This window comes from Rhinatrema bivittatum, chromosome 19, assembly GCF_901001135.1.
Source record: "Rhinatrema bivittatum chromosome 19, aRhiBiv1.1, whole genome shotgun sequence".
Taxonomy (NCBI): domain Eukaryota; kingdom Metazoa; phylum Chordata; class Amphibia; order Gymnophiona; family Rhinatrematidae; genus Rhinatrema; species Rhinatrema bivittatum.
The window spans coordinates 32,910,449-32,937,049 of NC_042633.1; the positions used below are offsets into that span (position 1 = coordinate 32,910,449).

Sequence of the window (26,601 nt, forward strand, 5' to 3'; positions counted from 1 at the left end):
CTCCAAAGACAGCAGCAATGAAGACAAGAATTTTTAATTAATAAATCACTGCAGAATTGTTTCTCCTGGAATTTTCCCCAACTCCAGTCTCTCTCTTCATGATGGCAGGGGCAAGCTCAGACAAAAACCCCACCCCACTATATAAATACTTCAGTGTTCGAGTCCTCCGGGAGGTGCCTGTGACCCTCCCCTCTCTGCTAGCAATGTTACAAACTGGCGCAGTCCATGGACGAGTAGGATGCGGCGTTCTCCGTCACTCTTTGGCGGCAGCGGCGGCTTTGTTCACCATCACCTCCCCCAGCGACTCCAACACCTCCCGCTTGTAGTCTTCAAAGTCTCCTTCTATCTGATTGGCCGTCCGCTCCTCCACCACCCAGAGCTGGCAGTTGGTCTCCGTGATGAGCCGAGCGTCGTGGCTGACGATGATGACCGCTGTGGGAGGGGAGACGGAAGAAAAGCATGAGAGCCGTCGTCGCGGCTCCTGCACCCCCCCCCCCATCCAGAAAGGATCCTCCCCGGCACAGCTTTTAGTCTGGCAATAATTAGGAAGCTTGTAATGCCTAAGGCTCTTACTTTTCTGGCCTCTCTACCTTACCATGAACTGTAATCACTGAGCCCTCAGTAGCCCAGAGAGCTGGAGCTTGAGCCAAGGGGCTGCTTTAACATGATCTGATGCAGCACAAACCCACGACTTTGGTGCCTACCCCTCTCGCCCCAAACCTCACCTCCTTTGTATTCATTCACCGCCTCGGCCAGGGCATCAATCGACTCGATGTCAAGGTTATTCGTAGGCTCATCCTGGGTAAAGCAGGGGAAAAAAAAAAGCGTAATTCACACACTCAAGACAGCACAGGAACCTCTTAACGCTAGTGTCCCTAATACGAAGGTCTGTCTGTGCAGCTACTGACTCATCCCCTGACTTCCATCTTCTACAGCCTGAAAACCTCAAACGTTCAAGAAACAGAGGAAAAATACAGCCGTGATCAAACGTTGCGGTTCCCATCTGCAAATGTTTTAGACATTTGGCGTGCCTCGTTTATTGGAGGTCCCTTCAAGAGCTCTGGGTAGAGGAGTGGGCTTCTCAGAGCTCTGGTTAAGGGACAGATCTTACATGTGAAACCCCCCCCCCACCTACAGCAGTGGCATCACTTCAGCTGGCTTGAAGACGAGACTTATTCTCTTGCAGGCCAGCGAACGTGACGTCAGGGCTGAGGGCTGGCACGCTTAACGCTACTGCAGTCCAGAAGGATGGCCCCAGGCCATAATTTGCTCATCCCTGCCCTAAATTCTGGCTGTTACTCGCAGTGTGGCCGGGTTCCAGCATATATAATAAGAGAGGGAGCAGACCTCAACTCGGGCCCGACTGAGTACTTTACTCACAAGAATGATGACATCCGGCTGCCGACACGAGAGCTCTGCAAACACCACCCGTGCCTTCTGACCCCCTGATGAGAGAGAGAGAGAGAGAGGCTAATTATGCCTCATTCAGGCATCACTCGCGTCAGCAAGCATAGCGGCATGGCACCCAACCTTCCCATTCCTGCGTTTGTAACTGTCCCTGGCGCAGGTCACGTGAGAGACTCCAGTCTCTGGCCTAGGAGAGAATGAAGGCCGACTAGGTGGCATAGGATGACACCACCCCCATCTTCCGTGGCTTTTCTGCTCATCGGCCCCTGCCATGGGTGCACCACTTGCCTGACAGCTTGCAGATCTGGATGGTGTGGGCATGGCTCTCCAGCCCGAAGCGCCCCAGGCACTTGCGGGCATCCTGGTAGGGCAAGTTAAAGTTTCTCTGCAGGTATTCGGTGGCGGTCTCCTCCATGGTCAGCTGGTCAGCATACTGCTGGTTGAAGAAACCAATTTTCTAGCCATGTAAGAAAGAAAAAAAAAAGAAGAGAGTGGGAACTGTAATGCCGAGAAGGACCTCACGGGAAAGGGAAGTCGTGCATTCATCCAAATCATAAGCAGCAGCAGCAGCACAAGCAGATCCAGCCACCCCACATACCAGCCGGTGGTTCTTCCTCATCTCCCCTTTGGTCTGAAAGGAAAGAGCAGATGGAAGTTGCTACATGGCAGCTTTGCGATACAGAGGAGAGGAAAGGAGGAAACATACAGTCGCAGGCACTCACCGGGATGAGCTTCCCCGTTAGTAGCAGCAGCAGGGTACTCTTCCCCACTCCATTCGGCCCCACGATACAGACTGTAAAAGAATTATAATCCACAATTCTTATATTAATATCGCTACCAGATCCCTGGACCCCCTTCTGCAGTTCAAAATGCCAATCCTTCCTCCCGATGGATTAAGCAGGGAACCGACAGTGCGTTCCCAGGGTAAAGGATGTCCCCGGTCTCCCCTGAACAGTACAGAAATTCAGTGTGCATCAGAAGGAGCCAGCAGCACCGATTACCTGCGCTTCTCTTCTTAAGAGACAGGAGAAGCCCTACAGGAAGACCCTGGTTATGCTAGAGGCCCAAAGCAGGGTGCTTTTTATTTATTTTTTAAGTTTAATGGCCAGTACAAGATAAAAAAAAACAAAGTACTTCCCTTAAACTGCAAGGTTGACCGTCCTGCAAAACTGAGGCGGGAACTGGACCACCAGCTATCCCTGCGGAGCAGAGGACCAAGCCAATTTCAAGGATCAGCAACTCCCCTGCTTGTCCTCAAGCCGGGGGGGGGGGAGAATGCAGGAAAGACTAAACTCCCTTTTTTTTTCCCACTCCTGACTACAAGTTTTACATCTCTACCATATGCTGGAGAAGAGAAATACTGAGGGACTGCAGCTGGCATTCTAGGTTATATGGCAGGGTCAGGGAAACTTTTTCTCTCTGTCTCCATCTGCTGGCAGGGAGGTAAAACAAAAAAAACCAAAACAAAACACACAGGAGTGTGGACTGATCGGGGGCATGAACAGCAACCCTGGTTATGGTGCTTCAGTGCTAGAGGCCCATATCAGGAGGCAGCGCCAGGCAGCAGGGAAAGGCTGTGGGAGGATTCCAGCAAACAAAAGGCTGAATTAGGGTCCATGACATTCTAGCAAGAAGTAACTTGGACAAAAACATATTTGGGTCACTCAGTCCTTCTCTGCCCCTAGGATTTGGAGTCCCCCATTCACTTCTGCACGGTTATTGCAGGCTCTTACTTCGAGACTCCATGTCGATGCCAAAGTCCAAGTTCTTGAACAGCATAGGGTGACCTTCATAGCCAAAATCCACAGCTGTCAAACAAAGAGCAGAGGGGTTTAAGTGGCCTGCCTGACCACCGGGGCCACGAGAGGCGGCGATTCAGCCAGCAGCGGGGGAAGCTTACCGTGTAACCCCAAGATGGGGGGGCTGAGCGGCGGAGGGTTGGGGAAGGTGAATTTCACAGTGTACTCCCGAGGCCTCTTCAGCAGCTCCGCCGGCTCATTCCCCTCCTCTTCCAGGTTCTTCTTCCGGCACTTCTGCTGTTTCCGCGTCAGAGCCTCCTTCGTCACCTTCTCTTGCTGGGGAAGGGAGGGGGGGGAACAGCGAAAATGAGACGGGCGCAGGGATCTGGGGACCATGCTCCTCTCGTCTCTGAAGTTACATCGCAAGTTTCTTCCTGCCTTTGAGGTCTGGATCTGGACTAGCCCAGGGCTGCTGACGTCTGACTGGAGTGGGAGGGCGGGGGCCCGACCTCAACCCCCGCACCCTGCCGGGCTCTCAGGGGTTTGGTACGAGCTGAAATAAGCCGCTGGCCCCTTACCCTCCGAGCCTGGGGTGCAGGCACATTTCTGCCTTGCTGCTGCTCCGGTCCCCTCCCCCCCCCCGGCTCCCACGAGGGAACGTACCGCCTGCTTGGCGGACTTGCCACCGGCCTTCAGGTCCTTGAGTTTCTTCTCCTGCTTCTCATATTGCTTCTGCAGCTCCTTCTGCTTCTGCTGGTACATCTTTTTGAAGGTCACTGGAACGGAGAGGGACGGACTTTTAGTAACGCCAAGCTGTCTTACGCGGAGGCGGAGGGGCAGCACCGATACCTCCCATCCCCGCAGCAAAAATCAGCATCCACCCCGCTAGCACTATCCTTACTCCTAACCCTTCCCCAAAACGATACCAACTCTGCTCCCAACAGCGATGATCCCACACCCTGCGCCCAAGGACACACGCCACACCTCCACTTAAAAGCATATAATGCATTTCAGGGAAGATCCACCATAAATGCGGGTTGATCTGCTGCACCCACGTGTTTGTGTAAATTACCGGATTTGGATTTAATTAACTCACCTTCCCAAACCCGGGCTCCAGGGCAAGTCACAGTTTGGGTATGATAGGACGTTTCCCTGCTCCGGAGGACTTACAAATCTTAGAAGTTTGTATTTGAAGCAATGGCGACCGAGGCGACTTGCGAGAGAAAATCAGCAAGAGAAAGGTGGGGGATCTGAACCCTGGGCTTCCCCTGGTTCTCCACCTGCTGCTCTAACACTGAAGTCACCCAACTCCACAGACACTGAAAAGTGCAGTGGCCGTAGGGGAAAAGGAGCGCGAGGGGAGGACGTTCACTGCAGGAGGAGACAAGTGCACGCACCGGAGCTTTCCTGGTACCAGGGCGGGGAGGGGGGAGGTAATACTCACTGTAGTTGCCCCGGTAGTAGTACAGTTTCTGGTTGTCCAGATGGATGATGTCCGTGCAGACGTCGTCCAGGAAGCCCTGGTCATGGGAGACAATCAGCAGTGTCTTCTTCCAGCTCTGAAGGTAACTGGGGGGAGGGGGAAGGAGAGCGGCATTAGCCTGCTTCATGGCCACCTCCTGCAGCACTATATAAATGCATAAAACTTTACATCTTTTTATAATGCGCACCTCCATAACTGAACTGGCGAGTTCTCAGGCTCACCTCCCACACCCAAACAATCCCGTGTTTTGCACAGTACTGTAGGTTCCTCTATTCCCCCCCCCCCCCCCCACGTGCTTGGCTAGCCCAGAGAACCTTCACTAATTCCCAAGGACTGAAGAAACATCTCCGACAAGACCCACTCTCAGTACCGGCAGAAGCTATCACACCAGTAGCAAGCATCTTCCTGGCCCATCCTGGGATCAAGTGCAATGAGCCCGAGGAGCCTGTTGTACTGCCTCAGCCTCTTTGTATGGCTGGAGAAAGCAAAGTTCCCTGTACGTACCCAGATCAGACCAGACTCCTGGGTTTTGCCTCCCCTCCAGCAGATGGAGACAGAGAGAGTTTCGCAGACACCACATCATAACCCGGTGTGCCACCTGCAGTCCCCTCAGTATTTCTCTGTCTCCAGCAGATGGAAGAGGTGGAAAACTGCAGTTCTGTACCTTTATGTTAAAAAAAGGAAAGAATAGCACAGTTTCGAGGCGTTTCCTCCCAGGAGGTTGGTAGGTCCTGGTGGGGGCCATCCCTCCTGGTTTGAGGTGGATGGGCAGGGGGGATCGGGGACCCTGGGTGCTCAGTCTTTTCTCGCCGGGAGGCAGACAGCTGGTGCATCCAGCTCCCTCGCCTCCAGCAGCACTTGTGAAACCTGCTGCTAATCTTCACCTCAGGGGAGTTCTTTAATTTTCTTGTCTTTTTCACGAAGTTTAGAAGAAAGCTAGTTTAAAAAAAAAAAACCAAGTGCAGGGGCAGTTGTTTTTAAATTGTTTTCTCACAAGGATCCGGCAGGGCCTGATAACAGCCCGGATGGTCAGGATCCAGAAGGGGATGACCCGTGCGCGTCTTTTCCGGAAGGAAGAGTTGTGGCCCTTGATCCCTCAGGATCTCGGGGAGCTGGGGCTCAAGGTTCCTCAAGAAGAGTTGGATCAGGAGGGTGAGAACCCGGTCATGGATGGCCTCAGGGGTCCAGCGAAGGCCTTCCCTTTTCACAAGTCATTTAAAAAGTTGGTGGCCCGGGAGTGGGACACTCCGGAGACGGGCCTTAACGTCGGGCGGGCGATGGCTAAACTGTACCCATTGCCGGAGAACACGCTCGAGTTGGCGCTTCCTAAGGTGGATGCATCAATGTCGGCGGTCACTAAGAAGACCGCCATTCCTGCAACGCTGAAAGATATACAAGACAGGAAGTTTGAGACTTCAAACTCCAAGCTCCCGCTGCCCAGACTGCTCCAACAAAAAGCAACCCCCCTCCCACTTAAATTCGGTGGCAAATGTGAAAAATCGGGCTCCCCTGCCCCCTGCAGCTCCAAATCCATAGGCAGAAGACAGCTGAAAATGGCCACCGTTCCCGCGGCTTTCTGAATGGGATGTGGCTTAGACACACGCTTGGCGGCCCGGCCCCCGCTGCCACCGGAGGGACTCTCTCCGCTGGGCAAACAGCAGGCTCCCCCGCAGGCCAGGCAACCCGCTGAACGCGGCGGCATGCTGAAGGTAAAAAAATGCCGCGGAGAAAACGGAGCAGTTGAGCCTGGCTGCAATCACAAGCGTAAGCAGCAGAATGAACCCTGCTGCGCTGCTGTCCCGGCACAGAGTCAAACAAACTCGGGGAGCTGTGCCGCAAGAGTTCAATTCATCTCGCCTTTGCTTTTCATTATTATTATTTTTTTTTTTTTTTTTAAACAACCGAGGTATTAATTCTTCCCTGCCATGGGACCCGAGGGATCAGAACTTCGCAAGGGTCACAGCAGCCAGAGAAGGGGAGTGGCTGGACCACCAGTTTCACCCCAAGTCAGGCAGGAGGTCACCGGGAAAGGAATCCTAGGCTGAATAATCAAGGGGCAAGCCCCCCTAGGACCCTGGAACCGTCTCCCTGAGGGAACAGGGTCTGAATTATGCCAAGTACAGTTACACTTTTTTTTTTTCTCTTAACACATGAGAAAGAAAATACTTGCTTGATCCTGAAAAGGTAAGAAGAGAAAAATCTCCCCGAGAGAAGAAATTAAGGAAGAGGGAACCCCAGGTTCAGCTGCCTGCATCTGCTGGAGACAGAGAAATACTGAAGGGCTGTGTTGTGCCTTGGCTGGGAGCAGCAGCAGGAAGGGAGGTTTGGCCGCGAGCCTGCCTGCAGTGAGGGGCTGGAAGAGCTCAGCTGACCACGGTGAGGGAGGACAGGTTGGTGCAGTGCTTTGCTGCATGGGGGGAGCTCAAACGTGGCTACTCCAGGTGGGCGCAGGAAGTAGTGCGCCGCACGTGGAGACCGCCAGGCTAAAATTCTATCATCCGGGGTTTGCAGGGCCTGTTCTCTGGGAACTCTCTCAACCGCGGAGTTTTATTTATTTTTAACGCTTTGACATTCAAGAACAAGGTACAGTCACAGGGCTCAAGAGAAGGGAGAGTAAAACGAAGAGAGAAAGGACCATGATAGAGAAGAGAAACAGCATGGGGGGGAGGGGGAGGGGTAAATGCCAGCAACCGTAACTAGGAAAAACCTTATTCCATCAACTGGAAGGCCCCTGGTGTACTGGCTGTGCTCAACCGAGGGAGGGTGTACAAACTTTCACTTCAGGAACTGCCATCCAAATTTCTATTGTCTTCACCGGGCCTAACCAGGCCTCAGCTCGCAACACTGAATGCTGGTCCTGTCCATCTGCCGGAGACAGAGAACACCGGTGCAGGCTGCGGTCAGTGTGATGTCAACAAGCCTGTTTAGTCTTGGTCGCCATTGGACGGGGAGGCACGGCGCCGTTGGGGTCAGACCCTGCAGCCCAGGCTGGTGTTCACAGAAATGAAATGGTCCAGCTCAAAGACCCCCAAACCAGTCGCCGGTCTCCGTACTCACTTGTTAAGCCAGATGACAGCGTTCAGATCCAGGTGGTTGGTGGGCTCATCCAGCATGAGCAGGGTAGGTTCCATGAAGAGGGCTCTGGGGTGAGGGAGGGGGAGAGAGAGAGAGAGATTACAACATCACATGGTGTCCCTTCCACTCTCACGGGCCTCCTCCCCCTTACCCGGGAAGGGAGTCGTTTTCCCCGCTTCCATCCCTCTACTTCAGGCACTTGTTCACTCTTCCCCACTCCCACACCTTAGTCTTGTCTGCAATTACGCTTCTGAAAGTTATTGCAACAGTGGCCGTTCATCTCGGCAACCCCCCCCCCCTCCTACGGCGCCAAGCAGGACGCGTGCAAGCCAACTGGGAAGCACGGTACCTGGCCAGCGAGACTCTCATCCGCCAGCCCCCAGAGAACTTCTTGGTGGCTCGGTTCTGCATCTCGGGGTTGAAGCCCAGACCAGCCAGGATGCGACGGGCTTTGGCTTCGGCCGAGGCAGCACCCGTGGCTCGCAGCTCTTCATACACCTGGGAGAGGGAAGGGAAGTGGGTGGATTAGTCACGAGAGCTCAGGCAAAAAAAAAAAAAAAAAAAGGGAGAAGCACTGACTGCTCTTGGAGTCGTGTCCTGACACTCAACTTTTTCCAGGCGGTCTCCAGCGCTGTCGTCTCCCTTCTCCAGCCGGACTTGAAGTCTCTTCTCTTCTTCCAGCAGCTTCAGTCGCTTCGTGTCTGCTTTCAGGACGGCCTGGACTGCGGGGGTGTTATCAGCCACCACCTCTGCGGAGACGAGAGTAAAAGCAAAGCAGAGATCTCTCCTTACAAAACGTCTGGGGAAAAGGCACTAGCACAGGCCTCCGTGGACTGGGTTAGAGAGAGACTCGTGCAAAGTGAACGATGCAGAATGCCGATAACACCCAATCTCCCACGGCAGCCTACTTGGCTTGGAATACTAAGCCTGGGCGTGTGCCCGAGACCCCTTGTGCGGCTCGGACTCCCGGACTATCCTCTCACCTTGCTCGCACAGCAGCACATCAATGTTGGGAGGAATGTTGAGGGCTCGGTTGGCGATGTGCTTCAGTAAGGTGGTCTTCCCTTTGCTGTAGGGAAAGGCAAGCCACTTGTCGTTAGCACCCAAGAGCATTGAAATCAGTAGAGCCTGAATGCACCCTCTCCCCCCACCCAGCTCTGCTCCTATTCCCGAAGCTCTCCCGCTCAGACAGACCTCCCGGGGTGCCCTTGCTCGGACGTTAACACAGCCTTACCCGTTGGGTCCCACCAGGCCGTAGCGGCGGCCGGCAACAATGTAGAGATCTGCGTTGACAAAGAGCTCCTTGCCGTGAGCAGAAATGCTGAACTTCTCCAGCTGGAACAGGAAGAGAACGAAATGTCAGAACCTGAGAAACATCAGGTAACATTCAGAAAAAAAGCCTTGCAAGGGTTCGCAAAACGGGGCCCAGCCTCTACCGTAACTCAATGCGCTACAATGAATTTGTGAAAACCGTGGACTATGAGCAAAGTTAAATAAATGAACTACATTAAGACACTGCCCCTGCCTCCTTACTGGGGTGCTGTCGTAAAGCAGGGGCATCTCAGGATTTTCTAAGACCCGAGCCTGCTCCAGACCGCTGCCCTTGCTGAAGAAGATGAAGGTCAACACGCTGACTCCGCTCTCTCTGAAATAGCTCTCCCCAGCCATCTCATGCTTTCTGTCCAAGATTAAGCTCGGGATCCCAATGCCACCTCCATCTGTGAGCGGTCCCCCTGTACCTGTTCCTCATTTGCAGCCAAGTCTTCTCTAAGCTAGTAGGTGTCCCTCTTTACCCTATTAAAGAATCTCGCTTCCTGCTCGACCTTCCAGAAAGGACGTAGCCTGGTAAGGTGGCACAGAGGGCATTACCTTGATATCGGATGCATTCTCCAGCATCGCCTGGCGCGAGGACAGCTCTGCCTGCGACACCGAGAAGTCATTCTCTGCTGCGGTCGCAGACTTCAGGGTGGCCACCTGCCGTTCATACTCCTGCTGTAAGTCCAAGCACAGGCAAGACTGTTACAACGCCTGTGCACCTGCCCCGTAAGAAAAGCCCACCTCCCAGGGACCAGAGGAAGGGAAGCTCATAGGCCTCCTCCTAGAATGATGCAGGTTTCTGATGCATTCCCTTCCCAGCTCAGGCTCCTGGGCCTCACTGCAAGGGATCATTTGGAAAGGAAGAAATGTGATAATTTTCGTTCCTGAAGTACCATGGATCAGTCCAGACAAGTAGGTTTAATCCTCTTCTTATTCAAATCCTAACATTTTAGAACTCCAGACTGCAGGCCTGCACCTCTACCATCTGCTGGAGACAGAGAAATACTAAAGGACTGCAGGTGGCTCTCTGTTACGTAGCAGTGCCTCAAGGTTGTGTTCTCTGTCTCCATCTGCTGGTGGGGATGCATAAACCAACTTGTCTGGACCGATCTGGGCTACGAACAGGAGCCTGTGTGAACTCTAGGTGGAACATCTCTGCACGAGGGTTTTAACCTGCACAGAGCAACAGTTTCTGCTTTAAGCAACTTGGTGGGAAGACTGCAGAAGACCATCTGGGTCTTTACCTGTCGACATTTATGTTATCTGCAGAGCAAAGCAGCGTATGCGTATATATATATGTTCTTTCCCCATTGAGCACCGGTGGGGCAAGAAAGTTTGTGCCCCCCCGAACGGCGAGGCGGGAATTCTCTCCCGGCCTCCTCTCTCCCCCCGGTGGTGTTCTTACCTGTTTTTTCAGCTTCTTTTTCTCCTTCTTGCTGAGATTGGCATAAGGGTCATCATCTTTCTTCTCTTTCCCCTCCTCGTCTTCCTCATCTGAGGGCTGTGGGACAGCGAAGAACCATGAACCAAAAAAAAAAAAAAAAAGGCGCCACGGAGCAGGCCATGGGAGGAAGCTCATTTACCCTGCAGCTTCCCCTCCCCCACAGCGGTTAACCTGCCACGCATGCCCTCTCCTCCCGTGGCAGATATCAGGCCCACAAGACGTCATAGCTTGGAACCCCCCCAGAGATTCTCTGCCCTTTTCATTCCCCCCCCCCCCCACTTCGCAACACGTGTTTTACGGAAATTTTCCAAGCACGTAAAAAGTGCCCCGAGGGAAAGAGACTTGTCCCGTACCCCTTCTTCTTGCTTAGGCTTCTCGGCTTCAAAGTCGTCGTCGTCTTCCATTTCGTCCTCGTCGTCCTCCTCATCTTTTAAAGCTGCAAATTTATTCTGCGGAGGAAAGAACAGGTTGGGAAAAAAAAAAAAAAAAAGCACAGCGCATGGAACCCAGTGTGGGTCACCGGGCCTGCCAGCAATCTGAAGGAAAGCTTTCACAAGCTGCAAAGCAGAGAGAACCCCCCCACTAGCCTCTGTTTCAGGTGGGCCGGGTTACCTGGAAACTCTTCTCACACCTCATTCAGCAAAACAAACGCTAAATTAGGGATCGGTGGGGGTGAGGAGGACAGGGCTGTAGGCGATGTCACAATGCTCAGAGCTGAAACAGGCGAGGCATGGGGGGGTTTCAGAGAAACGGTTGCTTTGCTGCAAGCAGCTGATGCAGAGCTGGAGTCTTGGCAGCAGATGACCCGAATTATTGCCGCAAAGATCGTAACTGGATCGAGTTTTCAGAGCATTTGGCCAAGGGGGCGCCATTAATTGCCAATTCCTCAGTGTTATGGGATATGCTGCCAGAGAAGCTTCGGACATTCTGAAAAATCAGAAACTAATTTTATTTAGGGAAGCATTTACCGAGCGTATATTTTGCATATTTTAATTTTTATGTATGATTCGACGTGATCCGCATGGGACATAACTGTGGATTTGTGAAATACAAAAAAAAACAAACATTAAATAAAACAAAATAAAAGTACAAGTCTGCAGCGCTGAGACACGACACCGTAAGAGAGATTCCTCTGTGCCACTGCCAAACGACAGGAATGCCTGCGCCTGCCTGCCCCGAAACAATATCGCCTCACGCAGCGATTCCCAAAGGGACCAGCAGCGGCCCTGGGGGGGGGGGGATTAGAGCAGGAGCTCAGTCTGAAACACAGGTAACAAAGGAAGCTGCTCAACTAAAAATAAAAAAAAAAAATGTATAAATAAAATAAAAGAAATAAATAAAGAGAGGCCATTACCCCCCCCCCCCCATTTGTGGTCTGAAGACTCGTCACTAGCACTGACCTGCACCGCTTTGTTTATCTTCCCTTTCTCTTTCTTCTCCGCCTCTGCCGCCCGGCCTGCAGATTTCTTCCCAGCCTGCTGCAAGCCAACAGGACAGCAAGGAGAGCCGAAGAGTTAGGAGCAGCAGAGAGAAGGCAGGACAGTCCCAAAGCCTGAAGCGATGCCACCCCTGGGGGGGGGGGACGGGGACGACACACACAGCCTCCCTTACCTTTCCTTTTGCCCTCTCCTTGGGGATCTCCTCTTCCTCGCTCTCCTCCTCCCCGTCGCTCCGAACTGGGACAGAGATGACGCTGTCTGCCTGTGGTTGGTAACAGCTCGGTCAGTTTCCGCAGAATCAGCATTTTCACAGGGGGTTATTTCATGTGAAATGAATCTGCTGGCACCCTCCAAAAATCTCAGTCTTCGTTAGAACTGCAATATTTTCTCCTAATTATGCAGGAACAGCCTGCCTTCTCCTGAGGAGGTTAACCTCTAGATTTTACACAGAACACAACAGCTACCTGTTAAGTTTTAATATCAACACAAATGAAAAAAAAAAGGAAAAACTGGTTGTCACCTGCTGATGTTTGGTCCTGTATTACCACAGATCAGTCCAGACTCCTGGGTTTGGCCTCCCCTCCAGCAGATGGAGACAGAGAAAGTTTTACTGACACTGTCACTTAACCTGGCGTGCCACGTGCAGTCCCCTCAGTATTGACCTGTATCCAAACCAAGATGGAAAAGTATCTCAAACACTCAACGTAACCTATCAAACATCTCCCGCCGAACGAGGAGAAGGAACCATTTAATCTGAACGACCCTTATAACCATGTAAGTCAGAATGTACAACCATCACCAGAGCTAGAAAAAGCCAATTAAAAATCCTTCAGCTTATATACAAAAAAAACCCAAACAAACGAGATTGAGCAGACTCTCCAACCCTGGGCCGGTCCCTGGACTGATCTGTGGTACTACGGGAACGAAAATTAGTAGGCAAGAACCAATTTTTCTTTCCCTGTACGTACCCGGATCAGTCCAGAATCCTGGGATGTACCAAAGCTTCCCTAAACTGGATGGGACTGAGAGAGTCCCGCTCGAAGCACACTTTCCTCAAAACTGGTAGGCTCTAGCACATTGACGTCCAGACGATATTGCCTGGAGAAAGTGTGCAAAGACTTCCAAGTAGCTGCCCTACAATTCTCTTGTGGCAATACTAACTGACATCAGCCCAAGATGCCACTTGCGACCACCATCGTCACATTGTCCTTGGTACTGCTGCCAACCCATTAGACAGGGTGCAAAACTGAAAATGATATCAGAGGATCGTGAACCTGAGAAACCTTTGATGGTCCGGAAGAACTGGAATGTGGAGATGCGCCTCAGTCAAATCTCAAGAAGCCAAAATCTATCCGTTGCGCACCGAACACCGAACTCAACGTTTCCATCCGCAAATAAGGTACCTTGAGCACCACATTCACCTTCTTTAAATCCAGAATCAGACAAAAAGCGCCGTCCTTCTTCGAGTCCACAAAATAAATGGAATACCTTCTTGTTTCCTGGCTCCTCAACTGGTACTGGGATGATGGCCCCCAACAAACATAGATGACAGACAGTTTCTCGAACCACACGTCTTTTCTGCTTGAAGGCTCCCTGACCGGAACCATTTCTGATTGGGCTACGACCTCGAAAGGACTGATTCCAAGACTGCTGCCTCCCCGCACCTTGTCTCTGACCTCCCCCCGAAGGATGAGACTGCCTGAAACGTTGATTCGACCAAGAACGAGCCCATGCCGAAGAGAAACCTCTGCCAACCTTCGGCTTGTCCTCTGGCAGCTTGTGCCCTCTGGTCTCTCTGAGAAGCTTCACAAGTTCCTCCAAGTCCTCACCAAAAAGCAGCTTCCCCTTAAAAGGAAGCGATCCCAGCTGAGACCTAGACCACAAATCCACAGACTAGTTCCTTAACCACAGAAGCCTTCTAGCGGAGACCACGGACATCATAGAGCAAGAGGAAATGCGTATGGGATCATATAAAGCACCATGGCTTCCAGTCTCTCGGCCTGTTTTGCATCCTCCGCAGATAATAACTTATCGGATTGCAATTGTTGTACCCAGCACATAAAACTGCTACATACAGCAGCACGAATGCCCAATGCAGACTCCTCAAAAAACTTCTTGAGGTGTACCTCCAACTTCCTATCCTGCATATTCTTAAGTGCTGCCGATCCCACAATCGAAATTGTCTTCATTGTCACTGCCAAAACCGAAGCATCCAACTTCGGCATCCGTAAAAAAGATCCAAAGTGTCTTCCGGAATGGATACAGCTTCTCCATGGCTTCTCATCACTGACTTGTGGAAGGGGAATGCCTTCGCTGGTCCCCTCAAGCCCTGCATGACCGGATCCAGTCCCTCGTGGTCCGAATCACCCTGGGGCTCTTTAATACCCAGTTATTGGGTTTTTTTTTTTAGAACACTTAGTATTAACAACCACAATTCCTCCCGGCGAAAAAGTCAGACCATCTTCGGATCATCTCCCTCCACCGAGGGTATTTGATCCCGAGTGTCATCAGGGTCCATGCTGCCCATCTACCCCAGATGGATCTCCAGCCAGAGGATCATCAGTCTCCGTGCTATTATCTGCATTCCCCGAATGCAACCAACATGCCAGCACTCTCCGAACTCTGACTGCCCCACCAGAGCGAGCCAAACGCAGCCTCTTGGCCAGAACTGGCTCCTGCAGGTCCACTGGCTTGGGAAGGTGACGTCCAGCCGCCCTTCTAGCCAAGAAAGACGTGCATAAGCAGAACAAAATCTAGGGAAAAATCCCCTGAATCCTGCTCCAGGAGGTCTTCCTCCTTCTCCTGCAGCAGAGGATCCCGGGACCCCCTGGGCTCTGAGGATCTTTGATCTGCGGGGCAGGGCAGCGCCCTTGCAAGCGCTGTCAGTCGTGGCAGCAGAAGAAGATAAAATGCCCACTGTTCCTGCTGAAATTGGGAAAACACCTTCAGGTTGCTCGGCTCACCCCGCACTCCCCGTGGAGGATCGCTGCCTGTGCGAGGCTCCCTGAGCTGCCTTCACCCCCTGGAGATGCAGTGGGAGCCGGTGCCAGCAAGAGAAAGGCGGGCGCGACTCCCCACATACTGCGCACTGCCTGCTGCGCGGCATGGCTGAGAAACAACCGCCACACCAGCTCACCCCCACCAATGCAGCAAGAACCAGCCTCAGCCACACCCGATGTCCCCAAAGTGGTACGTTCCGAAACCCGGCCAAAGCACCCGACCGGCACAAGAAGCAAATAAAAAAAAAAAAAAGCCTCAGTTTTTTTTTTTATCTTCTCAAACTGCAGGATTTGCACCGCCTTCCATCTGCTGGAGACAGAGAAATACTGAGGGACTGCAGGTGGCACACTGGGTTATGATGTGGTAATTGTGAAACTCTCTGTCTCCATCTGCTGGAGGGGAGGCAAAACCCAGGAGCCTGGACTGATCTGGGTACATACAGGGAAAATGAGTTTAGTTCCAGTTTTCTTGAACCAAGATTTGTCACGAGGTGGTAACTATTTTCTTTATTCAAGCAATTTCACTTTTTTTGTATTCTTTGATTTGGTTCTCTCTTTTCTACGGTATTTACAAACAAAACTTACTAAAAACCCAATTTGCAAGAACTGCACCATTTCAGAGGCAGGCACGCTGTCACCTCCAGGGCTTTGAATGGGCATTTAAATCGGATGACTCCCGAAAGGGGATCTTAGTCTTACTCAGTTATAGCTGGATAAAGTGACTCGCCTTGGGGTCACGGGGAGCATCAGCGGGAGCCAAGGATTAGAAATGAGGCACAGGAAGATAAAGGGAGAGGGGAACATTTTAAAACCACGTAGGAAGGGGCAAAGTCCACAAGTACGTTTCTCCCAAGGAGTTTGCATGAACTGAAAATTGCCCAGGTTGGGAAAAAGTATCTGCAGAGATCTGCCCCTGCTATTTGGGTGAGTATTTTTTTGGAAAATGCAAAGCTCCGCGTGGCGTTTTCCCTAATCCCATCTACTTTTCCCCTACCGATAAGACAGCCGCGCCGGTGACCCCTGCATGTGCTTCTAGTCGCATTCAGAGTGGCTTTTGAAAACTGCCCTCAGGCAATGTGAATCAGGGTCAAACTAATAAGAGACTCAGAGCAACAGAGAGGCCACTGGAATTGAGACATGGGGAGGTAAAGCAACTTCCCTCGGGGCAGGGACACAGAGTCAGCAACAGAGCGGGAGGGAAGAGGGACTGCACCCCGAGGTCACAAACACTTCGCAGATTGGTTTGAAGGTTTTCTACCTGTTTTCCTGTCGCTCTCTCCTTCTTCTGACTCCTCTTCTTGTTGTCTGCCTCCTCCTCCTTTTAAAAATAAATAAACACACTTTTTGAAAGCTCGGCACAGAAAACCCAGACAGCCACAGGCAAGGCTTATCGCTCGTCTCTGGCAGAAGGCGGCACTGTACATGGAAAACGAGGGCACTGAAGGTGCAACCGATGCAGAGAGCCGCCTGGCTGAAGGAGGACGACACCCTCCTGATTACTAACACCCGGTGGAAGATAAAAGTCAGCGCACGCCGAGGTTATCGTTTAACCGTAAAGTGCGGAGGGGACAGAGACCGTGCATGCTTCTTACTCATCAGCTTTGCAAAAAAAAAAAAAAACCAAGAGCGTACACATGCTTTCACTACGGGTACAGAGGACGCACGTTCGCTGGCCTCCCACTTTTTTTCCCCCGTGGGTAACATTTTGCTAGCAAAAAGTACAAAGATTTGAAAGATGCTCACCCCCACCCGCCCCCGAACGTCCTCCTATTTATGTGGTTAAGAACACATGCGGCAGGACAAGTGCGAACTTCTAGCTGCACAGAGGGATCTATTGCAGTGACAGTCAATCTTCCTCTGTCTCCATCTGCTGGCAGGGAGGCAGCAGCCGTGCTCTGCAGTTTCTTGTAGCTGGGGCTTGACAGGCTAACTTGCTTGTGCACCCTCAAAGTGAGGCCTAGAAAGCATACGCCTCCAGTTTCCATGAGGCAATCTAACGTTGCAACATTCTGCATGGTTACTACAAGGCTGCCAGAAGAGAGGAACTAGATCTGTGCCAAGACCCTGCCTGGCTCCACTTGAGGGATAGCCCACAACGGTGCCTAACAGAGAGCAACACACTACACTAGCTCAACTAATCTTTTTTTTTTTTTTAATCTAAATCCTAGACTGCAGGTTGGCATCTCTACCATCTGCTGGAGTCAGAGAGATACTGAGGGACTGCAGGTGGCCCTCTCTCTTATGTAGCAGTGTCCAAAAAGTTTTGTCTCTGACTCCATCTGCTGGTAGGGATGCACACCCCACTGGTCTGGACTGATCTGAGTATGTACAGGAAGTCTGGTTAGCATTAATGATATGAAACTTTATTTTACCTATTGGCTGTTTGCAAATGACATCATGTTCACTGTTCTTGCTATTTGTTAATCATCTCTTTAGTTGCTTGCTCTATCCTGTGACTGATGATGTTTATATTTTTATAAAATGTTTATATTTGGTCTGTAAGCGCATTTCTAGAACAGTGTCATCTCTGGGCTGTGTCAGTGTCCCTAGAAACCACCAGCTTGTAAGCAGAGTATTTGCCTAGAGGCAAGTAGGAACCCAGTCGGTGGATGGGAGGGAGGGGAACATGCACAGGTGGGCCTGGGCAGTGCATGGCAGGACCATCCAAGTATAAACAATGTTAAGGGTAAGCACTAAGGAATTACTTGCCACGTGGCCAGAATGCTTTTTTTATTCAAGTAATACATTTTGCAAATTCATCTCAAAATATACATATCAGGCCCAATCTGTTGTCTGTCTGTAGAAAAGCTTTGGTGTAAAAAGGCCAAGCTGACGGATTTTGCAGAGTCCAACACGGTGCCCAAACTCAGGGTAATCACAGCGGGGTCCCGGAGAGTCCCATGTGTAATACAGACACCGCCATCTGATAGGACTCACCTTTGGTTTTACCTTTTTCCCCTTCTTGCTCTGCTTCTGATCTACGCTATCGTCATCGGAGGCCACCTGGCATGTGAAGGGAAGAGTCAGCCAATGGTTAATGCTAGAGAAGGGGATGTCTCACTATCTCCCCCCTTTAGGGCAATCATGCCTACTCTCCCCACTGTCAAAGCCCTTTACCCGGGACCTGGCCAGTGAGCATTTATTCTGCCACAGCTCCCTGGCCGCACTCTCAAACTTTGCCTGGGAGCAGTACTCCCACATTCATTGCATACCAGGGGCCTTTAGGAAAGATCCCACTGCCTGGCTCAGAACAAGCTTGAGATACTCCTTCCCGCTCCCCCTTCCACCTTCAAGTTCAGTCTTACCTGCTGCTTCTTTCCCTTGTTGGGTTTGGCTGGTTTTCTCTCCTCTTTGTCTTCCTCTTCTTCCTCGCTCTGGGACTGGCTCAGCGCGGCAAAGATATTCCTGCCCTAAAAGAACCGGGTTGGATGGGGAGGTCACAGATACGGCCAGGCTGACGGCAGAGCCTGAGAGCCAAACTCCCCCCACCCTTCCTGTCAGATTCCCAGCAGAAGGCAGGGCCCTCTATGCACATCCAGGGAGCAGTACCACCTGGTACCGCCATCAATGCAACTTCGGCACTAACTCGTGATTTTAGCAGCTCTGCTACGGATCGCCCCGACTCTCTGGGAGCCACCCACATTCAGAAGAGCATCCCCCATTACATCAGCGTCACGTACGATGTCACAGGCCGATCAGCTTCTGCGTGTGTCACGCTCATGGCCACTCCCGGGAGTTCAGGGAAAATTGCAGGAGGTTTAAAAAAAAAAAAAAAAAAGTGCACTTATAAAAGGGAGGCCGATCCTCGGCACGTTATGAAAGGGGCTTCTTTCCAAAAATTACTTCTGAATTCCGCATGCTCCCCACCCTTCATAAGAAGCATTATCCTTACCGGTTTTTTCTTCCCAGCTTTGGTGTCGGGTGCAGACTCTGAAAGAGATCAGGGTGAGCTTCTAAGCGAGGGCAGAGACCAACATTTAAAAGAACTAAAGACGACCTGCCTCTTCTTCAGTGTGCGTTTAGTGTAGCACAACAGCAGCAAAAGGCGAATCAAAATCCCTCAGGTAGTGCGGCTCTCCTAGCTGATGTTCTGCCTTTCCCCCCCGAGGCTCCTCACCTTCCTCCTCCTCATCGTCACTGGGCTGAACTGAGAGTTTCTTCAATTTCTCCATCACCTCCTGCTCTTTCTCATCCTCCTTTTTCTTATCCTTTCTCTTGTCCCGTTTCTTCTTCTGAAGAAAGGGAACAGAATGATGAGGAAAGGTTTTGTTCCACAATCCCCCGACACACACACCAACCGGGCCGCCAGATCTCTCCCCAGGCTCCCGTACCGGACCCCCGCCAACGCCGCTGCAGCTTCTTCAGGGAGTTTCATGCTGGAGAAAGGTGGAGAATCAGCCGATTCCACACATTCTCCCCCTCAGGGAATTTTCAGAACATAACATAAGAACCTGCCATACTGGGTCAGACCAAGGGTCCATCTAAGCCCAGCGTCCTGTTTCCAACAGTGGCCAATCCAAGTCACAAGTACCTGGCAAGTACCCAAATATTAAACAGATCCCAAGCTACTATTGTTTGTTAATTAATAAAGATTTATGGATTTTTCCTCTAGGAACTTATCCAAACCTTTTTTTAAACCCAGTTACACTAACTGCCGTAACCACATCCTCAGGCGATGAATTCCAGAGCATTACGCGCTGAGTGAAAAAGAATTTACTTCGATTTGTTTTAAATGAGCTACTTGCTAACTTCATAGAGTGCCCCCCTAGTCCTATTATCTGAGAGAGTAAACAACTGATTGTGCATGGCCTCTTCCCTCACTCCTCTCCCATCCTGCTCTTGTTTAAGATACCATCATGCACAATTTTTGGCAGTTCTTGTCTTTTACCCCATCCTTTGTGCAGACAAGGATGCCCTGCTATGGCTGAGAGAATGGGATGCGGATCTCGAGAGACACTTCCGCTGCTGTTGGTTACCATCCGCTGTCACTAGGAGTGCAGCACTCAGGCCTGCCTTAACGTGAGTGGTACCAAAGCGTCCATGGACAGAAATGGACCCCAGTCTCGCCCGCCCTCACAGACTACGCAGAGCTTTAGTTTCTGGGCTGCCGATCTGGTTCCGCTTAAGAGTTATGTGCGTTTCACGTTGGGACGGACACTTTGCGGTTACCAAAAGAAGGCTCTTACGTTTCTGTGGCCTGCACGCATACAGGGGGACCCCGTCACAGGGCTGAACGGCTCCCCGAGCGGTCAGGGTTACCCTTTCGATATTGCGGCCCAGCCCCAAGCGAGGACCTCCCCAGGCTGTGCCAGTTGGACAGTCCACCCTGCGCCGACACGGCTGCACAGACGAGGGCATCCGGACGAAGGCCTCCCCCCTTACCTGCTGTTCCTGCTGCTCCTTTTCCTTCCTGATGGTCTCCTCCTCAATGACTTGCTTGTTGTCAGCTGCCATTTCCTCAAAGAACTGCCCGATGAGTTCCCAGTAAAAGGAGGAGAAAGGTCAGAGGCGTGGGGGATCAAACAGCCCACGCATCCCAGCGTGCCACGCTCCTGGTGCATCCCAGACCATCCCCCTCTCAGGCCTCCGAGGACCCCCCAGAGGTCTCTCTCCCTCTGCCATACCACGCGACTCATACTATACCACCACCCTCGAGCCTCTGCCCACCACAGTGCATGCCCCCCCCCCCTGCCCTGAGCAACCCTCTCCCCTCCCCCCACCCAGGCCAAGTCCTTACCGACTTCTTTCCTCTCTTGTCCTTCTTCCCCTTCTTCACCAACTTGTCTACAAAGGAGGAAACACAATTACTCAGTCTGTGAAGGCGCCCGTCTTAGTGCCAAGTGCCGGGACTTCTGGAAACTTTCCGGTCTTCCGCCAGCAAGTTAAGCACCACCCACGGCTCCTGAACCCTCCTCCCCCCACCCCCCCTTCCTACAGTCTCGGCAATCGCCGGCTCAGCCTTTCTACCGACCTCATCTAGCGTTACGACCCCAGAGCATCCCCTGAATCGCACGCTCGGCCCAGTAATGGCAGCCTGCCAAGGCCATCGCCAAAGTTAGCGCACCTCACGCCGGTGAGGCATAACCCAGGGTCTGGACTGATCCGGGTACCTACAGGGAACCAAACCCCAGCAGCTTTAAAAAAAAACCAACAAAAAAAAACCTGGCTGTCCCAGCAAGCCTGCCTCGCACCATCCTCTACAATAGGCAATTTTATTCTTCCCAGAAAACAGAGTACCTGCCCATTCAGCTTAGTTTGTTTTTTTTTTTTTTAAATGTAACTGGTTTTCGTTTCATTTTCATAAGAAGCTTTATTTTATATTAGCCGAATGTTTTTAATTCTCCGATGTGACTGACTGTGTTTATGTAGCAGGCTGTAAACCGCTGTGATGTTCCTGACGCACGTCGGTACATAAAAGCAAGCAAATAAACAGATAAATGCTCTTTTCGTCAAATCCTTAGAAACATGGAAAGAACTGCTGGAGCACGTTACCGGGGCAGGTGGCAAGATCTCCAGCAATGGCCGGGCTTCCAACAGGTACCAGGAGATCCTGCCTAGAAGCCAGGGGATGGACCAGACCAAGTGTCCCTCAGAACTACCGAGAAATTGGGCGGGGAACATAGGGAGATACTCGCGCCTGAAGAGAAACACAGATCTTACAGACCAAAACCAACCTCTTAAAAACTCCGCCTGGAAACTAACTGGTAACCCACGTAAATCTCTGAGAATCAAAAGCCAAGCCCGTTCGGAACCCGTTAAATGAGCAGGCTGCAGTATCAAGAACCCACTGTAGCATTCACGTATGCACCATAAATAAACCCACATGCAGCGCGTGACAATCATCAACCTGCTATGAGGAGCAGGAATAACTGGCGCAAAATCCACCTGGTTCCAAAAAAATAAATAAAAATGGTCAGATTCCCAAGCTGTGCACAAGGACACGGAAAGCCGGCTGAGAGCTGGGATGCAGTAATTAAAACTGCATCTACACTAACTCTTAAGGTAGGGAAGATGCTGCCACCATGACAGACACGGGGGCCGCGAGAGCCCTGAGCGAGCCCAGCCTAACCCCGGGGACGCTGCAACCTGCCCCAGTCACAAGCTGCTGTGATTTCACCTCCCCCCACCGGCATCACTGTTAGGGGTGGGGTGGCTCCTGAACGGGGGCAAACCCGCGGGGGAAAGCGCTACCAGGACAGATTACTTTTGGGTTGAGGGTGGTCCCTGGCTGTGTGGGTCTTCTGGAGGGTCGTTGAGGGGGTTTGCAGGGCTGCAGAGTTGGGCTGTGCGTGATTTACGGTTTTGGGTTGGGAAGGGAGTTTTTATTTAATTGGGTTGCACTGGGATAATTATTGTGGTTTTTATTTTTGGGGGTAAGGGAAGAGAGTATTTTTGATGTTCTGCGATCTATACTCCATTGTATATAGTAATTATCTTCGTTCTCCCCCTTCTTTTTTTCCTCCTCCCAGTTAAGGCAACCTTGTTATAATGTAACTTTTATGCTCCTTCAAATTGTCACTTGTTGAATGGTTGGTTATAGTTCTGCTTAGTTCGATGTAAACCGAGTTGATTTGATCTGTATCAAGAAAGTCGGTATATAAATGCCTTAAATAAATAAATCAATCTATTCCACTCCCCTAGTGAGAGTTGGGGGGAGGGGGAAGGTTTAGATAGTAGGAATTTGAACATAATAGATCAGCAGCAAAATATAAACACAAGCTGCATTTGATGATTTATACTGGTATCTTATTTGTGTTTTTATTAGGCCTTTTGTAACATGGTGCAGAAAGACGGGAATAAAAGTACAACCGCGTTCCACTGTGCCGGACGGACTGCGGGAACTTCAGCTCAGTCTGGGCCTAGAAACGGGAAACGGAACGAGGGAGACGAATGCCATCATCGGCCCAGCCAGGAGGAAGCTGCGGCACTACCGACCTGCACAGACTGGGAGGGAAGCAGGGGCCACACCCCAAAGATGCAGAGAGCAGAAGAGGCGCTGCGAAGGAGCCGGGGTGCGCAGGATGAGAACAGCACAGCAGCGGCACCGTGAACGATGCAACGGCTGGACAGGGGGGCGGGCAGTGAAGAAAGCGAGAAGCTGGTTGGAAGGAAGGCGGGGGACCAAGGCTTGTTATTTATTCCCAAACATCTGATAGGTAGCACTGTGCAAGGCAGAGTTTGAACGCACAGCGGCTGAAAGCCCACCGTCTTGTGCAGTTCAGTTTCGCAGATGACCGGGGGAGGGGGGGGGAGGATAGAACTGCCTTTCGGGAGGATCAGATCTCTGAAAGGTGTGTAAAAGGCAAGGAGAAGGAGAGAGAGTCTGGAACCTGTTTAGTCACATTTGTTTTGGGTTTTTTTGTTTTTTTTAATTTTATCCTGGTTTCTACTGGTACAGGATGGGACTCATGTGGTCTGCTGCTTTGGCCCCCTACCAGAATTCTGCCCACAGCGTTTTGCGAGAGTCGGAGCTGCCATGCAGTAGCGAGTTACTATAGTCAATTCAGCTGGTGATTAGTGCAGGAGTTTCAGTAGCCAGGTCGTGCTGACCGAGGAAGTTGCAAATCTGGCAAAGATACATGAAGGAGGTTCTTAATACCTTAGAGATGTGAGATTCAATTGAGAGACTGTGCTCGAGTTGAACTCGAGGCGTCATACTGATTCTTTGGGCTGAGAGGGGTTCTGGGCAGAGATAGCAGGGGACGACCTCTGCCGCTTAGCCAGAGGATTTGGTGGGGTTACGTTTAAGTTTGTGACTGCTGAGCCATTAGGTTACCACAGTGAGTCAGTTACTAAGATTGATCATGGAAGGGGCTTGATTGGATCCTATACTGACACAATGCTGAATGTCATCTGCAAAAAGGTGGCATTTATTGTTGGATTGTATAAGGTCACAGGTCAGACAAATTTAGACAGTGAAGAGAATTAGGACGAGAACAGAGCTCTGTGGCACTCCACATGCAAGGTATTTTGAAGGTGTGTTGATCCATGAGATGGATTGCACTCTGTTGGATAGGAAAGAGTCAAACAATTTGAGGGAAGTGCCCACAATGCCAAGCATGAAGGCAGGAGACTGGGAGCAACCATGTCAAAGGTTGCAGAAAGATCTAACAAGACTAGGATCGAATCATGCCCTTGGTCTGCATTTAGATACATATTGCTGGTGATGGCCAAAAGGACGGATTCACTTCCGTGGCCTTTTCCGCAAATTGTGAAGTAAGCAGCGATAGCAACACTGGTAAGCTGGGGGACAAGAGACTGGGTACTGCAGTAGTCCTGGAGGAATTGTGTCAAAAATGAACTCCCCCCAGAGTAGTTTGTATGTTGTATTCGTTTTGGTAAGATAATTTAATTAGAGAAGCTAAAATAATATTTTAAATTTGTATAACAGAAGCTCACATAAAGCAGGAAGATCATTCCTATTAAAAGCTGAATGATATAGTATGAACAGAATGTATTATGCTCTGATTTTTGTATTCTGTGTGTTTGAATATATTTCTTCAAAATTAAGCGATTCAGATTTTCATCTGGTGTACTCCGTGATTTAAAGTATTCTAGATGGCCTCTCTCAAAACGTTTGAGGATCCCTGATCTCCTGAGGTTCCAGCCCTAATATTTCTACAGATCTAGATGGCACTGTGGTCCCTCCCAGGCCTAGCCTTTTTATAATTTTCTGTATAGCCAATCACAAACAATATCTTCATTAGAACTCAGCCACTACTCATACTGCTTGCCATATAGTAGCAGGATTGCATGACGCACCAGGAACTAACAACGCAATATGAGCCAATGCTGCTCGTATAACCAGTACAGGTTATGTCCGCATCTGTGCAAAGTAAAAATAAGTGATGGCAGAAACACAAACGGTATCCGGATTCAAAATAGCATGGAGGCAGGATAAAGGCAGAGATTAAGCAGTGTTCGCAATACTGCGGTAAAGCAGCAGAACAGGCCTGACGGTCCCTATCTGTTGTTAAATCCTGAATTTCCATAGCTAATGAAAATAACTTCTCCCAATCAATTTGTGACTGACAGGCCAAAGTATCAGAGACAATCTATACAGCATTGCTTGAAGTTTCAACACACACACATAAAAAAAAGAGCACTAGTATTCTCTATAGTTTATATGTAAAATGTGTAAGTGTTTTGGATCTCAGAATATCTCAAAGCACAAGCAATAACCCGCACAAGGGCATATAGTGCAGGGTTTTGGCACACTCCTCCAGTGTTGAAAAGAATCTGGCTTTACGTAATATTTCACAAATCATCCAGGGTGTGTGCTAGAACTAGGGCTGCTAACTCATGAAATTTTTTTACTGACAGTCTGCCAAATTTTTCTCAGTTTTTTTTACAGTTATACATATTGTACACAGCTAGACTTCTTATGGCCAGATTAATTCCTTTTCATGCTGTGGGGATCTCTCTGCCTATATCAAGACTAAGTTTCAGTCAAAGGACTTCTGGAACAGGTTTCTATAGGCCATGCATGAGGTCTTGACATGATCAGGTACACTCAGGATTGCCAACTATCAGTACATTTACAGACAGTTTAAAAAAAAAAGTCCCTAAAAATAATTTCATATCAACAATGTCCTAAGCTGCAAGACCTGTCTCCAGCTCTGTAAGGATGCAGCACTAGGGGATGGGAGGTTCCACCCACCAGGCTGCTCTAGTGGGAAAATAGCCTAACGGTTTAGGGCAGTGAGCGGAAGCCCGGGTTCAAATCCCACTTCTGCTCCTTGTGACTTTGGGTACATCACTTCACCCTTCATCACCTCAAGTATCAACTTATATTATCACCCCTCTCTGCTATTGCACCTGAAGCATAACTTGCCTTGCTTATAAGAGGTGCCATGCTGAGCCAGACAAAGGTCCATCGAGCCCAGCATCCTACCCCAAGCAGTGAGCAGTCTCGGTCACAGGTACCTGGCAATTCTTTGCTGCTTAACCCAAGGACAGACGGAGTCTTTCCCCGGCCCCCCTCTCCTACCAGTCTACCTGGGCTGCTAATGGTTTTCCTCCAGGAACTTGTCCAAAGCCCTTTCAAACCCCATTGCGCCTTGTACCTAGACCATTAGATAAAAATGGAGCTGTCAGGATTTAAGAAATATAAAGTCACACAAAGCGTATTTTCATGAGCTGGCACTCTGGGTAGGCCTGACTTACTGGGCGGGAGAAGAGCCCTGGTGCTGCTTTAGCTGATTCAGGGCACAGTACTGGGGACACAGGCCGATCACCTGGTTTTTTGTTGTTTTTTTTTACTCCAGGCCCCTCTGCCTTCTGCCCCCTCCATTCTCACCATCTCCGCCTGCCACCGGAACTCCGGGCCTCTGCTCCCGGTTCCGCTCTTCCTCTTCCTCTAGCCATTCTTCGCCGGCCGCCACTACCACTGCCGCCTGCTGCTGTTTCCCTTTCCCGCCCTTCGGCATCTATCCGGGAAGGAGGAGCCGCCGCCAACTGTCAAAGCGCGAGCCGCAATCACAGCCGCCGTAGCCACTACCGGAATCACGTGTAAGCCCCGGTTGCGGCCAGAGGAGCAGAGAACACACCGCGCAGGCGTAGCCCCGCCCACTCACTCAGCACCAGACCATAGAGCGCTGGAGGAACGCAGGCTAGAGCGTCTCGAGGTGAGTTAGAGACCCCTATTGACAGAGGAGGATCAAAGGCAAGAAGAAAAAAAAAAACTGGGAGGTGAAGT

At 50.8% G+C, this 26,601-nt stretch overlaps 1 protein-coding gene across 7 annotated transcripts; it reads right to left on the reverse strand.

Annotated features, from left to right (window-relative positions):
• Window positions 1-18: 18 nt before the first annotated feature.
• On the reverse strand, window positions 19-26,473 carry ABCF1 (ATP binding cassette subfamily F member 1). 7 transcript variants are annotated; one of them, XM_029584242.1, is made up of 28 exons: window positions 26,203-26,473; window positions 20,641-20,687; window positions 20,286-20,369; window positions 19,021-19,135; window positions 18,796-18,833; window positions 18,209-18,313; window positions 17,841-17,906; window positions 16,162-16,221; window positions 12,077-12,166; window positions 11,866-11,940; window positions 10,819-10,914; window positions 10,427-10,522; window positions 9,574-9,696; window positions 8,939-9,039; window positions 8,688-8,773; window positions 8,314-8,453; window positions 8,054-8,202; window positions 7,687-7,770; window positions 4,591-4,715; window positions 3,810-3,922; window positions 3,308-3,482; window positions 3,141-3,215; window positions 2,130-2,200; window positions 2,006-2,038; window positions 1,696-1,864; window positions 1,381-1,445; window positions 726-798; window positions 19-432 (listed from the first exon to the last, which is right to left on the reverse strand). In XM_029584242.1, the coding sequence occupies exons 1-28, from the start codon at window positions 26,330-26,332 to the stop codon at window positions 254-256; spliced, it is 2,763 nt and encodes a 920-aa protein (XP_029440102.1). In that variant the 5' UTR covers window positions 26,333-26,473; the 3' UTR covers window positions 19-253. The 7 variants fall into 7 exon arrangements, with proteins under 7 accessions (XP_029440102.1, XP_029440101.1, XP_029440105.1 ...); XM_029584241.1 differs by having other exon boundaries at window positions 11,866-11,943; window positions 26,203-26,472; XM_029584245.1 differs by lacking the exon at window positions 17,841-17,906 and having other exon boundaries at window positions 11,866-11,943.
• Window positions 26,474-26,601: the final 128 nt, after the last annotated feature.